Raw genomic sequence first — 15487 nt, forward strand, 5'->3', positions numbered from 1 at the left:
TAATGTGATTCCATTTCATTCGAAATGTTTAAAAAAATAAAAATTGCTTTTGAATTTGAATTATTATTTTTTTAAATCGTGTTGTTTCAGCAATGTTTGTAAAATTTGCTTTTTAATTTTAAATTACATAAAATTTAAAGAAAATCAGGTAAACAATCACTAATCTCGTATTGCATAAAGAATTGATAAACCTGCGTTTATTTGAGAAATATTTGTGGTTTTTGTTTTTCTCCTCGTTTTTTCTTTTTCTTATATTTTCAGGTGTTTTTAAATTTTCAACCTCATCAGCGCATTCCATTTTCTACAACTCCTGCGATCGGATGTCAGTCTCTTGGACAACATAGATGAAACATTTCGAAGACTGCGCTTTCGTATTTAGATCAGCATGAAAACAAAGTCGAGGAACCCGACGAAAATCTTTTAGGAAATTAAAAAAAAAATATTGTTTGATTTAGCATTCATGCAATTTTTCTGTTAGGAATTATGATTGATATTCGTCATCTTGAGAGTAGAAAAGAGGGAGAATGTAGGGATTATGGGTTGCAGGATTGAATATGTAATAAATTATTAAATGAGTATTTATTATAAGATTGATATAATTCATAAATAAGAGTTAAGAGCGCAACAAAAAGTGCGCACCTTCATGAATATTGCCTTGTTAGCTGATTGTGGATTGAGTGCGAGAGCGCGCTAGCGAGCTGCGAGAGAGAACAACAAGCGAGAAAACAACGAGATGCGCGCGGCCAGCGAAAGAGAGAATGAAGATTGTCAAATCAGTTTTGTGGTTAATTTCTGTGGAATAAGACGTGTTGTTTGTTGATTGCAAAATATCTGTGTTTTTATTATAAAAGAAAGTCCCCGATCACGACAATGGCAAAGACAATGACAAAAGTGAAAGGACGCACCAGTCCGCCATTTTGTTTCTCGTGTGAAAATTTTTTGCCTGTCCTCATAGAAATGGATGCCAAACAGTTTAAGGAGTTCATGGCGCAACAAGCGACCATGATGGACAAAATGATCGAGAAAATCCGTGTGCGGGAAGCACTGGCCGGAGCACCGGTTCTACCGGTTCCGACGCCGTCACCGCTGATGGTGGACGGTGATATGGAAGAAAATTTTGACTTCTTCGAGAGAAGTTGGGAGGAGTACGTCAAGGCCACAAGTATGAACACGTGGCCAGCCACAGCGGACAAACAAAAGTCAGCTACCTGCTCTCCGTAACCGGAGAACCGGCCAGGAAGAAATTTTTCAATTTCGAACTAACCGAGGCCGAGCGTGCCACGCCGGCACTGGCCTTGAAGGCGATTCGTGAGAAGGTGGTTCCCAAGAGGAACGTGATCGTGGACCGCCTAGAGTTTTTCTCTGCCACGCAATCTAGCCGCGAATCGGTCGACGAATACTCAACCCGGCTGAAGACCCTGGCGAGAGTCGCCAAACTCGGAACGTTGAATGAGGAGCTCATAACCTACAAGCTGATAACCTCAAACAAGTGGCCGCAGCTGAGATCGAAGATGTTGGTCATGACGGATCTCACCCTGGAGAAGGTCGTAGACATGTGCAGGGCCGAGGAGATAACGGCCAAACGCAGCCATAACCTGGCTGTACCGGATGCGGAGGTTAACAAGGTGGCCAAGTTGAAGTTTCGCCGGAAGTCGCAGCAGCTGCCTCTCTGCAAATTTTGCGGAGACGAACACGACTTCACAAAAGGAAGCTGCCCTGTACTCGGGAAGAGATGCCGTCGGTGCAACGGTAAAAACCACTTCGAGAAAGCGTGCCGAGTGAAGCGCGGGTCCAGCAAGAAGAGTTCGCGGAAAGTGAAAGAAGTGAAGGACGAAAGTGAATCGGAGGAAGAGTCCGACGTCGATGCGTCGTCGGAAGACAGTAGTGAGGAATTTGAAATCGGGAAGATCATCGACAACTCCGACAAGGGCGGAAGTGTGTCAGCAGAGTTGGAGTTGAAAATCAGTGACAAGTGGAGAAAAGTGATTAGTGAGTTGGACACAGGTGCCAACACAAGCCTGATTGGCCAAGATTGTCTCGTGAAGCTGTACGGAGGAAAGTGTCCCAGTCTTTTTCCGTCGAAGATGCGACTCCAGAGCTTCGGAGGAAATCCGATCAAGGTGTTGGGCGAGGTTAAGATGCCGTGCCGTCGGTCCGGAAGGAAGTATCGATTGGTGCTTCAAGTGGTGGAAGGCGCTCATCGACCTCTTTTGTCGGCAAAAGTATCCCGTGTGCTCGGATTTGTCAAGTTCTGCAAATCGGTTTGCTTCGGTGGACCCGATTCAACCTCGCCAGACAAGCTGCTCAAGGTATACCGTGTGGAGGCCCAGAAGATAGTCGACAAACACCAAAGCCTCTTCGATGGGTACGGAAAGCTCGACGGTGAAGTCTCGTTGGAGGTTGACCACACCGTGCCACCGTCGATTCAGCCACCACGGCGTGTACCGATTGCCCTGCGCGGTCAGCTGAAGAAGGAGTTGGAAGTGCTGGAAAAGGAAGGAATCGTTGTGAAGGAGCCGAGACACACTGACTGGGTCAGTAATATCGTCATCGTCCAGCGAGGTGACCAGTCCAAGAAGAGCCTTCGTGTGTGCCTCGATCCAGTTCCCTCAACAAGGCACTGAAGCGACCTAACCTTCAGTTTGTGACCCTCGACGAAATCCTGCCAGAGTTGGGGAAGGCCAAGGTCTTCTCTACCGTCGATGCCAAGAAAGGATTTTGGCATGTGGTCCTGGATGAACCGAGCAGCCAGCTGACGACGTTCTGGACTCCATTTGGCAGATACCGCTGGGTACGTCTACCCTTTGGTATTGCACCGGCTCCGGAAATATTCCAGATGAAGCTGCAGGGAGTTATTCAAGGCTTGCCCGGTGTCGAGTGCATCGCCGATGATCTGCTCGTGTTCGGAGTCGGAGATACCTTTGAGGACGCGCTAGCAAACCACAACGTCTGTCTCGAGAAGCTGTTCTGTCGCCTCAAGGAGCACAACATCAAGCTGAACAAGGAAAAGCTGAAACTGTGCGAGACCTCCGTGAAGTTCTACGGTCACGTACTGACGAACAAGGGACTCCAGCCGGACGAGACGAAAATCTCAACCATCCGTAACTATCCTACTCCCACGGACCGCAAAGCTGTGCACCGTTTTATCGGAATGGTCAACTACCTGAGCAGATTCATCCCAAACTTGAGTGCGAACCTCACGAATCTGCGAAAGCTCACCGTGGAATCCCAGCCGTGGTAGTGGACGAAAGTTGAAGCAGATGAGTTCGACCGGGTCAAAACTCTTGTCTCGGACACCGACACACTCCGTTATTACCAGCCGATTACCGTGGAGTGCGACGCCAGTTGCTTTGGATTGGGCGTATCTGTGTACCAAGGGGACGGAGTAGTTGGGTACGCTTCTCGAACGTTGACACCGACAGAACAAAATTACGCGCAAATCGAGAAGGAGCTCCTTGCGATCTTGTTCGCATGCATTCGCTTCGATCAACTTATCGTCGGCAACCCGAAAGCAGTCATCAAGAAAGACCATAAGCCGCTCCAGAACATCTTCAACAAGCCCCTCCTTGCTGCTCCTCGCCGGCTGCAGCACATGTTGCTGAACCTCCAACGCTATCGGCTGACGGTCGAATACGTAACTGGAAAGGACAACGTTGTGGCAGACGCTCTCTCTCGGGCTCCGACCAGAGACGACCAGCCGTGGGGCCAGTACAAGAAACTGCACATCTACAAAGTGTTCGAGGAGCTAGAAGACGTGGAGCTGAAGAACTTTCTAAGCATTTCGGATAACCGCTTGGATGAAGTAATGAAGGAGACAGAAAACGACCAAACGATGCAGCGAGTCATTGAGTACGTGCAGCGTGGCTGGCCGGCGTCGGCCGAACGGGTTCCGGACAGCGTGAGGATTTATTTTGGATACCGGAACGAACTCTCGACGCAGAACGGCATCGTCTTTCGAGGCGATCGCATCTTGGTGCCGCAGGCTCTTCGACGCAAGCTGATTGATTGTTGCCACATTAGCCACAACGGAATCGAAGCAACGCTGAAGCTGGCCAGGGCCAACCTTTTCTGGCCGGGCATGAGTTCGCAGATCACGGACGTCGTAAAGAGCTGCAGTGTCTGCGCCAAGTTTGCGGCTTCACAGCCACACCCACCGATGATCAGCCACAGCATCCCGGTACACCCGTTTCAAATGGTCTCGATGGACGTCTTCTTCGCTGAGTACCGTGGACACCGACGCAACTTCCTGGTTACTGTGGACCACTATTCAGACTTCTTCGAGGTCGACATCTTGAAGGATTTGACGCCACAGTCGGTCATTGCGGCATGCCAGGAAAACTTTGCTCGACATGGAAAGCCGCAGAGGGTGCTAACCGACAACGCTACGAACTTCGTGAACAAGCACATGATGAAGTTTGCTGAGGACTGGGACTTCGAGCTAGTAACATCAGCACCGCACCACCAGCAAGCAAACGGTAAGTCCGAAGCCGCCGTCAAGATTGCCAAGCGCCTGCTTGCGAAAGCCAACGAAACGGGAACGGACTTCTGGTTCGCCCTGTTGCACTGGAGGAACATCCCAAACAAGATTGGGTCCAGTCCCGTCGCCCGTCTGTTTTCACGCTCAACACGATGTGGCGTTCCGAGCACGGCGGCGAACTTGGTTCCGAAGATGGTGGAGAATGTGCCTGCGTCAATCGAGGAGAATCGTAAGCGGATCAAGTACCAGTACGACAAGAAAGCTCGTAACCTACCTGAGCTGGAAACTGGGTCTCCGGTTTTCGTGCAGCTGACACCGCAAACGTCGAAGCTGTGGACACCTGCCGTCATCTCCAACCGCCTCAGCGAGCGCTCGTACACGGTGGAAGTGAACGGAAAGGACTACCGTCGCAGCTTGGTTCACCTGAAGCCACGTAAAGAACATTCCACATCGCCTGCCCGTCTGTCGCCAACTGTTCCAGAACCAAGAGCTGTCCAACCGGATCACCCCGAAGCTGATGCCACTCGCCGTTCGACTTCGGTTAAACTTGATTGTCAACTGCCCGCAGCTAGCACGTTTTGTTAATACAATCAGATGAATGTGCGACATGCTCCATTCTCGCGTTTTCAGTGCTTTTTGCGCGTTTTTGAGTGTGCATTTCGAAAGAATAATAAGAAAAGGAAAAAATGCAGTTCTTCATTGCGGCCTAGTTTTAGTGTTTAAAGCGCAATTTGAATTCTTGCGGTCGGCGGTGATTTGTTCTTGCACGCAGAAAAATAAGGCATATTTGAATCAACAAAACGTTTTGTTAATTTGAAAATCATTATTTTTGTTGAATCAACGCTAAACGTCAAAGCAGCTTTTTCAAAACAACAAAAGACTTTTGTGGAATTGAGAAAATCAAGTTATGTTTCAACGCAAAATCGGCGTTGATTATATTCAACAAAAATTTTGTTGATTCAAACCTTGTACAGGCTGATTCTACAAAACATTTTTCTGCGTGTGGAAGAAAGAAGTGAGGCGATCAGTACAACATGCTTGCAAGTTCTGTGTTGCTGTCGTTGCTGTGGAGCAGAAACCCGGGCGGAAAATGAGTTGGTGGCGATAACTTCGAACTATCTTGGCTTGTATATTCGCATCTTGTTGTAAACTCCTCGAGTTATGACGACTTTTGAAACCGACTGCGTATCATGGAAAGTATATTCCATGATCATACTGCGTTATCTACAGTTGATATTGAGCTGTTAGTGGTAGTTTTTTTGGACTTAGCAAACATTTCGAAAATTTTATTTTTTCCAAATTTTACCCGAACATCATGAAATGATTATTTTAACTTTATTTTAAATTTTGCTGGTCTTAGCAAAATTTGCAGTCACTGACAGAATTTTCAATTTCCGATACTTAGAATAATTTTCATATGCTTTCAATATGAGCTGATATTTTAAAGTTTAATTTTATCTATGCTGGACTTTGAAATTTTTGCGTATATTTTGAATTCTTGACTTTTTACAGAAAAAACATTATTTTGGTACTTAGAATTGGGAGTTTGGAAACATGATAAATTATTTTGATGTTTATTTTTGCTTTGAACCAGATTACGCTCGGACGTTCAAGCTACAACACACGCTATTGAGAGCGCTCTACAACCAAGTCGGTTCGTGTTCGACACACTTCGTGTGTTCATAACCTCACTTCGCGGAATCTATTCAAGGAATAGATAAAAATGGACAAACCCGTAAAAACACCCTGAAAATTGTTTTCGCCAACGGAGCAAAGATTCCACTGCACCTGGACGTGTTAAAGTTCACTGCGTATGTTTTGAAGATCCCGGCACCTGACGTACATTTCATCTATCGCGATGAAAACGACCGCTGCTTCTACATAAAGTTCATCGACGAGCCCACGTTCAACGAGTTCACCGGAAGAATCGACGACCAGTACAGGTTCAAGTACAACGATGGAGAAGGAACGACCGTCAAGCTCGAGGTGGCCAGCCGCCTCTTCAGGTATGTCAGAATTTTCAATTTACCGCTGGAACTGGAAGACAAGGACATAGCTGCGGTTCTATCGCAATTCGGAACCATCAGACAACACGTGCGGGAGCGCTATCCCACTGATTACGGCTATGCTGTCTTCAGTGGTGTCCGCGGCGTGCATATGGAAATTGCCAAAGAACTTCCACCGAACCTGTTCATCGGGCATTTCAAGGCACGACTGTATTACGATGGCCTCAAAAACAGATGCTTTTTCTGTAAAATGGAGGGCCACGTCAAGGCAAACTGTCCCAAGGCTGGCAGTACAAAGACCTCGGCGGCTCCTGGCTCGTACAGTGGTGTAGTAGTCTCAACTCATGATTATCTCACTGCAAACCATCAGAAAAATCTCGCTCACGTTTAGCTTTAAATTTGTTAGGGTGTCCCAAACATTGTTTATCGCGGTATCGGTGACGAATTGATTCAACTACTCTTCTCGCATCTGTTAAACAAAAAATGCCCTTTATTCGTAAAATAGCCACGGTTAATCTGAATGCCATCAACTCTGACGTTAAAAAATCTCTGCTAAAAGATTTCATTTGGATAAACGATTTAGATATTGTTTTTGTACAAGAACTTGCTTTTGAAAATTTTTCTTTTGAATACACATGCAGCAATCGTCAACATTAGTGAAGACGGTAAAGGAACAGGGATCCTTCTTCGGAACAATATTCAATTTTCAAATGTAGTTTTAAACACAAATGTTAGAATTTCATCAGTTTGCGTAGATTCTACGAATTTTATAAACATTTATGCTCATAGTGGTTCAAACCAGAAAAACGTAACTTAATCCACCTTTAGGTGGTTGGTGCCGTCCTCTCATTTATAGAGTGATTACAATCCCCTTAAGTGTCCACATGATTTATGGATCTCCCCTAACGTGATCGCAGCACCTACCCAGTCAACTCAATCGGAATTCTGAAACGGAATTCAATTCGAATCGTTTACGTATTCCGTTTCAAACGCAACAACCGGTACGTACTCGGAATCGGTTGTTGCGTTTGAAACGGAAAACGTAAACGATTCGAATTGAATTCCGTTTCAGAATTCCGATTGAGTTGACTGGGTAAGAGGTCCTAATAAAAATAAGTGACGAGTAAAAAAAAAAAGACTTCCTACAGACTTTTTGTCAAGATTATACAGACACCGCCTTTCAAGAAAATGGCATCCTTCTACAAGGCTTTTTTCGTGGCGATCAGACGGGACCATTTGAGGTTATGTAAATTCAGACCATTTTTTAAACTGCTTGTAATTTTAGATAGGTAAGTCAGATCATGAAAATTATTAATCCACAAGAAAGGTCTTCTCATATGCTTTCTAAAAATATATAACATGTGAGGGTTTCATGAAAAACCACCCTTTTTACCATAATTTTAATTTAATATGAAACAGTTTTTTTAACATAACTTTTTAAATACATGATCAAACTGCATGAATTTAAATAGCAACTTAGGGGACGTTAAGACGAATCGATTAAAACCATTCCGGCCAAAATCGGTTGAGCCTGTGGCAAGATATTCCAGTGACATTGATTTGGTACACATGTCTACATACAGCCAAACACACAGACATTTGCATAGCTGGTGATTCTGAGTCGATATGTACAAATGAAGGTAGGTCTAGGAGGTCTAACTAAAAGTTCATTTTTCGAGTGATTTTATAGCCTTCCCTCAGTAAAGTGAGGAAGGCAGAAAGAAATAGATGAACTATTCAATGATACAATACTTATTCACTTAGCTCATGGAAAAGAAAACGTTTTATTGGGAGATTTCAATTGTGTACTTCTTCCTGATGATATGAATGGCACGACGAAAAACTTCTGTCATGGATTGAATTCATTGATAACTTCTCTTGAATTGAAAGACGTGGGAAAAACATTTTTGAAAAATAAAACATATTTTACATTTCTTAGAGGAACTTCATGTTCCCGTTTAGATAGATATTTTGCCTCAACTGATTTTATTACCGTAATCTGGGGTGAATCGGGACTACAGTCTGAATAGGGACAGCAGTTTTTAGAGCACTTAAAGCTTTTAAATTTGGAAATGGATGTACACATTTTGTTGGCCTGAGTTTGTTCTAACCGAAACCAACCGGAAAAATCAAAACATTGTGCTCCAACATGGTTAAAACTGCTGTCCCAATTCGCCCCATGTGTCCCGATTGACCCCAGTTTACGGTACTCAAGTATTGGATGTGCACACTGTACCATTATCGTTTTCAGACCATCATGGTGTTATTTTGAAATTAAATATTTTGGATTCTACAAATTTAATTTTTACTGGAAGAGGATTTTGGAAACTAAACTCATAATTAAAAAAAAAACGAAGATATTACGGCAAGATTCATGGAAATGTACAACTGACTCAAGAATAGGAACTCTTTTATGAATATAAGCACCTGGTGGAATAACGATTTTAAATCAAAAACGAAATACTTTTTCAAAAAAGAAAATCAAGAGCGCAATCAACAAGCCTGCAGAGAAAAAAGCTTTTATTATCAGTGTCTAAATGAACTTGCCCAGAAACAGAAAGATGGAGAACGCACATGCGACGAAATGAAAATAGTGAAATCTAAAATTATGGAAATTGAACAAAGAAATATGATTTTTTACCGTTCAACTTACAAAAGTAGTAATATTTTAGAAAATGAAAAGCTTAGTTTGTATCAAATAACATCACGGATTAAAAACTCTACACCAGGGGTGACCAAAGTATGGCCCACGAGGTGATTTTTGGTGGCCCGCGGACCCATTTTGAATGATCATGTAAATTGGCCCTTTGATCATTTGTATAATGATTTATTTTTATTTTTAAATGAATGTTCATTCAAAACCATTTTATGCTATTTTTTTATTTTTGTTGATCAAAAACTAATGGTTTATCCATATTGTGATCCTTTTAAACGATACAAATATTATATCATAGTTTCAATGTGAGCAAAAATATTTAGTGAAATTCAAGAAAACATTAATCAAATATTTCCAGAAATGATTTATGAAACGTTCAAATCTGACTTACTTTGTACTTAGAATCCTTTTTCCACCTTGGGATTCTAACTCATAAAAGTTGGATAACGAATAACGAAACGAATGCTTAGCTACGATCTGATTCAGGCAGACAAATTATTGTTGAAATCGAAGGAATGAGGCTGCTGTCTTTCAAAATGTTCGACATTTCACCGCACTTTTTTTTTCTCGTAATATTGAATGTTAATTGTTAAAATTCTGGCATATAATTTATTTTTTTTATATTTTTTTTTGCTATTATTTGTGCTCACAAAAACTTTTATAAATATTTGCAGAGGACTAATAGTTGGACAGTAATTTTGCAACGATTTTTCATTTGTTACACTTAATTTGAAGATAAACACATTTTCATCAGATTTTATGTCACTATTTTGAATAGAATACATGCAATTTCCATAAATACACAAGCACATTCAACATATTCCCATTTTTTACCAGAACTATTAAAACAATAAAACCAATTTTTTGTTTTGTATTATTTTCAAATAGCAAAAATTTTCAAAATATAACAGAAATTTTAATAAACTTCAACTTATTGATGTAAATATTAGCCATTTAAATTAAAATAACGCAATTTTTTTTTAAATTAACTATATTGTGCATTTGGCCCGCAAGCTAATTTGAGTTTCAAATTTGGCCCGGCATCCAGAAACTTTGAGCACCCCTGCTCTACACCATCAAAACTTTTAAGCCTTCGAATAAACAATGAAATAACATCTAAAGTATCAGCTCTTAAACACGTTTTATATGAACATTTTAGTAATATTTTTAGTAAACAACCAGATATTGATGATAATTTTAGAACAATTTTGGATAACATAACAACTACTGTAATGAAAATTACTGGTTTAAGCACTGTTTTAGCGAGTATTCGGAGCAAATCATTAGCAAATCACACATTTTAGGAAAAACTCTTTATTGCGCGATTTCAAACAAATTTATTAGCCGATTTAATTCGTTGAGCTTCTGATAGCGATTGGCTTCACTTACCAACTAATTCCCTCTTCCCATCCTCTTCCTCACCTTCTCCCATATCCACTCCAGGGTTGTTAGCGCTCATTACAACTCATTACAACTCCCCCCCTCAGCAAACGCTCCACAGAAAAGTTTGCGGCTACCCTCCGGTGGTGTTGGGAGTTACGAATGGCTTCAACAGGTTAATATGGAACATACCTCGTTGCTTGTTGTGGTTTGGATATGCCAGGATGAACACGTCCGTCTGTACTACCTCCTTGATGACGTACGGTCCCTCGTAAACGTTGATGAACTTCTTCACAATGGCATCCGCTTCTGACGAGACCGGATTCGACCTCAGCAGCACCTCGTCTCCTACTCTGAAGAACGTCGTTTGTGGTTTTGCGTTCCGGTTCCGCTTCTTTGCCTTGTTTCGCAGCATCACGTACACTTTGTCGATATCCACGGGGCTGCTACCAGTGCCAGGATACTCGAACAACTCCTGCAGCGCGTCTCGTGGCCGTTCTCCAAATTGTAGCTCGTGCGGCGTTCGCTCAGTCGACTCGTGATACGCACAGTTGATCCAGTCGGCAAAACGATTCAGCTGCTGAGCCCAGGATCGATGATTTAGCTGGCAATATGCTCGGCACAATCTGGACAGCTCCCGCATGCTTCGTTCCACTGGGTTGGCTTGTGGATGTCGCACCGAGGTAAAGATCAACTTGATATCGTTGTCCTTGAGCGTTTTTCTCCAAAACTTCGCCGTGAATTGAGTTCCTTGATCGCACAGTACTGCTGACGGTTTTCCGAGGTGTTGGATGCGCCGTTCCAACTTGCGCCACAGTACGGTAGCCGTTGGCTTCTTCACACTGTCAAACGTTACGTATTTGGAGAAGACGTCGATCATCACGAACACGTAACGGACTCCAGCAGGTCCAGCTGGTAGAGGTCCGAACAAGTCGACGGAGATCAGCTCATTCGGTTCTTTTGTCAGGATGCTTCTAGTGGAACCACACAGCGGCCTCAAGCACGGTTTGGAGTACTGACAAGTGAGGCATGCGCGAACGTGCTCTTTCGCCGACTTCCTCATCCCCTTCCAGAACACCGAACTACGCAAGGCCTGGTACGTTTTTTGCAAACCAAAATGACCCGAGTCATCATGGAAGTACTTCAGGGTGGTTTCGATCAAGCTTCGGGGGATGATGATCCGCCATTGTTCATCACGTTCTTCCTTCACGAACAGTACTCCCTTAGCCTTCATGTACCGCCTTTTGCCCCGCCGCAGCTCAACGTCACCAGCAGATTCCCACATCGCCCTCCAATCACTGTCACTGGCAAGTTGAGCTGGGAGCTTTGACATCAGCTTCCTAAACTCCTTCACTTCAGCAGCCATCCGCGCGATCAATAGCTTCCTGCCGTCACCAGCGCTTCGTAGCCCGATAGCTCCCACCGGGTAACGTGAAAGTGCGTCCGCGGCTTCGTTTTCCGCACCGCGACAATGCACAATATCGAAATCGAATTGCTGCAGGAACAATATCCACCGCGTCAGCCGGCCGTTCAGCAACTGGCACCTTTTTAGAAAAATGAGAGCCTTGTGGTCGGTGAAGACCACAAAGCTGCCTCCGAGAAGGTATTGTCTCCACTTGTTTAGTGCCCATACCACCGCAAGTGCTTCTAGCTCAGTCGCAGAGTAGTTACTCTCAGCCGTTTGCAGTAACCGGCTCGCGTACGAGATCACCATTCGGTTGCCTCTCTCGTCCACTTGAAAGAGGATTGCACCCAGACCACTGTACGAGCTGTCGGTTTGCACACAAAACTGTTTCCCAGTTATCGGGTACCGCAGGGTAGTGAAAGTGAGAAACAGCTGCTTGGTAGCTGCGAACGCATCCTGTTCATTCCTCTCCCACTTCCAACCGACCGTAGATTTCAGCAAAGCATAAAGTGGTTTTGCGGTGGCAGCATAGTTGGGAGTGAACCTGGACACGTAACTCACCAAGCCCAAAAGCTTTTAGTGCTTTCTCGTTGGTGGGACAGGGAAAGTCTTCGATGGCCTTGAGCTTTTCTGGGTCTACCGAAACGCCAGCAGGACCTACCACATGACCCAAGAATTTGACGCTATGTTTGGCGAACTCACTTTTCGAAGGGCTGACTGTGAGTCCCGCTTCGCGCAGTTTCGTGAAAAGAACTCTTAAGTGACCCAGGTGTTCGTCAAATGTTGTTGAGTGAACCAGCAGGTCGTCCAAATACTTTTCCGTGAACTGGAGGACTTCCGGGCCCAAATGGAAGTCCATGGCTCGTGAGAAGCTAGCCACGGCCGTGTTCAAGCCGAACGGTAGAACGTTAAACACGTAGCTTCTCTGGTCAAATAGGAACCCGGTGAACTTGCGATGTTCTTTTTTAACAGGGATTTGCCAGTAGGAGCTGGTCAAGTCAATCAGCGAGAAGTATCGTGTTCCCTCGAGTTTTGCAGCAGCCGTTGAACCTCCGGAGGCTTCTCGTTGTCCCGCTCTAGCACCTTGTTCAATCTCCGGGCATCTAAACATACCCGTGCTTCTCCGGATTTCTTTAGCGTGACTACGAGTGGGTTGATGTATGACGTTGGCGCCCTGGAGATTATGTCCCACTCTTCCATCTTCTGGATTTGGCATCGTACCTTGTCCATGTATTTGTAGGGTATAGGGTACTGTTTCTGGTTAAAGCCAGAATCGTCGGTCACTCGGATTTCGTGTTCGTATTGGTGAGCTAGCCCCGGCTTGTCAGAGAATATGTCTTCGAACTCTCGCAGCAGGTCTTCCAGTTGTGTTTGTTCGGCATCAGTCAAAATCGAACTGCCGAAGAGTGGGAAGTCCCTCCCGATTTCTCGACCGTTGTGGCCCTGTTGACGTCAGCTTCGATTCGGTTCAGGGAAAATGTTCATGTTGACCGTCTTGGACATTGAAGGGGAGCTTTACTTCTTTGTTGTTCAACACCAAACATACCTCTTTTGTGTTGAACAAGAGGGAAGCTTGGAGGTGGTGAAGGGTGTCCATGCCAAATATCATGGGACTGCACAAGTCTTCAACGACGATTAGTGGTACATCGACGGCTTCCCCGCTGATGTAAAGAGGTAGGAAAATCTGATTGGAGATGGTTTTTTTCTTCCCTCCGAAAGCCCCTTGTATGGTCGTCTTTTGCACCGGCAGCTCACACATCTCAACTCCAATCGCCTTAACTTCTCGGTAGAGGTTACCATCGATGCAGCTGAGTTCACTGCCGCTATCCAGCAAAACCAGCATCGGTCGCTCGCCAATCAACACCTCGATGACTGGCGATTTTTCCACTTTCACGCATGAGTTGTCGACGTTGTCCTCCGCCAGCAGCTCTTCGGGTCCAACGAAAATATTAGCGATGGGATGAGTCTCCGGTTCTGCGTCGTCGTCCGCTTCAGCGGTGGTAGCTCGTACAGCCCGATTGTTGCTACCAGCGTCTCTCCAATTGCGACTGTTGCCACCTGTTCCACTACCACTAGCCACCGCCGCGTTGTTGGCACCTTCTGGTGTCCGTTTCCAGTTAGTCCTTTGCGTGTTGTTGTTGTGGTGATCTTCGATCTGCAACATCGAGTAAGCCGACTTGATGTCAGGGCAGGAGCTGAGTCGAGAGCAGACATTTCGGGGAAAATGGTGGCTTAAGTTCAAGACAAGCTCTACTTCCGAAGGTGCGCCTACCAGGTACCGGGCCTTCGCTACTAAACCCAGGAAGTACTCGGCCATTCTCGAAGTGGACTTGCTCGAGTACGTTCCGTACATCATTTCATCCCGAACCAGACGCTGCGCGCGCTGTCCCCAGTACTGTTGCAGGAAATGTACACAGAACTGGTTGTAGTCTGTTAGGAGGTAGCCGAATCCTCTTGCCCACGTTTTGGCCTCCCCTTCTAGGCAGGAAGTAACAAGTTGAAGCCGACACGCTGGGTCCAATCGACAAGCAAAAGTGTACCGGTCGATGTCTAGAAGGAACTCCATAGGGTGACTAACTTCTAGATCACCAGTAAAATACGGTTTTGGCGGTTCACATGTCTTGAAGCCTCTGGCCACTTCGTAATTTCCGTCGTAACCCTCTGGTATGTTAGGGTTGTTCGGTGCCGACTCTCCTCCTAAAGGTGTAGAATTTGCCTGCCACTGATTAGGGTACTGGAAGAGATTCGGGTCGACCCTTGATTGAAACCATCTGGGAGGATGGGTCCTTGGTAGGTTCCGGGCGGGTACGGGACTGCTCCCTGCATCATGGACAGTAGCTGAGACTGTTGTGCTGCTTGTGTACGTTCCATTGCTAGTACATGGTTAACGAGCGTTCCGATCGTGTTGGTCATTCGGTTAAGCTGCGAGCGCACTGCCGAGTTGTTTGTTTCGCTCTCCTCTCTGTTACCGTTCCCAGTCTCTCCTTCGTTCCCGTTCTCTCCACCATTCTGGTTGGTGTGATCGCCATCTCCCAGCAAGGGGTCCATCGGCCAAGGTGTATTATTTCCAGCAGTAGTTCCTTGACCTCCGCCGGGATTAGTAGTCGATGCTCCGGTAGCCGCCGTATTCTGTGAGTTGTTGGCGGTCGTAGTGTCGAATCTAACGTGACCCGGCATTCTCGGCGGTATGTTGGGGACATACGGGCTGATATACCCAAAGCCCGCTGGCACGGGTAAGCGGCAGGCGCAGGGAAGTTCCAGGGATTAGGAATTGGAACCCGTGGTACCAACCGACCCACCGAAAGCGCTGGATTCGTCGAGTACGGTTGACCAAACGGAGGCTGACCATTGAATGGTGTACCGTACGGTGGTGCAAGGTTTGGCCGTGGCGGTTGCCCGTACTGTTGGCCCGAATTTTGGCCATACTGTTGACCGTTGGGAGTGCAGAACGTGAACCGGTGCTGTTCCATCATTGTTGAGTTCAGTATGCGGCGGTAGTATAGGTCTACGTTCTCGAGATCCCACTCGGACAGCTCGGCCAACTCGTGGTTACGGCTATGCAT

General features: G+C 45.4%; 1 protein-coding gene across 1 annotated transcript; it reads right to left on the reverse strand.

The window, feature by feature from the left end:
• Nucleotides 1-14621: 14621 nt before the first annotated feature.
• Nucleotides 14622-15487, reverse strand: LOC119769129. Its single transcript, XM_038261028.1, has 2 exons — nucleotides 15220-15487; nucleotides 14622-15148 (listed from the first exon to the last, which is right to left on the reverse strand). The coding sequence occupies exons 1-2, from the start codon at nucleotides 15485-15487 to the stop codon at nucleotides 14622-14624; spliced, it is 795 nt and encodes a 264-aa protein (XP_038116956.1).

This window comes from Culex quinquefasciatus, chromosome 3 (assembly GCF_015732765.1).
Source record: "Culex quinquefasciatus strain JHB chromosome 3, VPISU_Cqui_1.0_pri_paternal, whole genome shotgun sequence".
Taxonomy (NCBI): domain Eukaryota; kingdom Metazoa; phylum Arthropoda; class Insecta; order Diptera; family Culicidae; genus Culex; species Culex quinquefasciatus.

Bases quoted from the DNA above. Each gene is read 5' to 3' on its own strand.
- LOC119769129 (XM_038261028.1), bottom strand. From the start codon at position 15,487: ATGCATAGCCGTAACCACGAGTTGGCCGAGCTGTCCGAGTGGGATCTC. The intron at 15,149-15,219 runs GTCGGTTGGTAC...TACCCGTGCCAG, and splicing joins GAATCCAGCGCTTTCGGTGG to CGGGCTTTGGGTATATCAGC.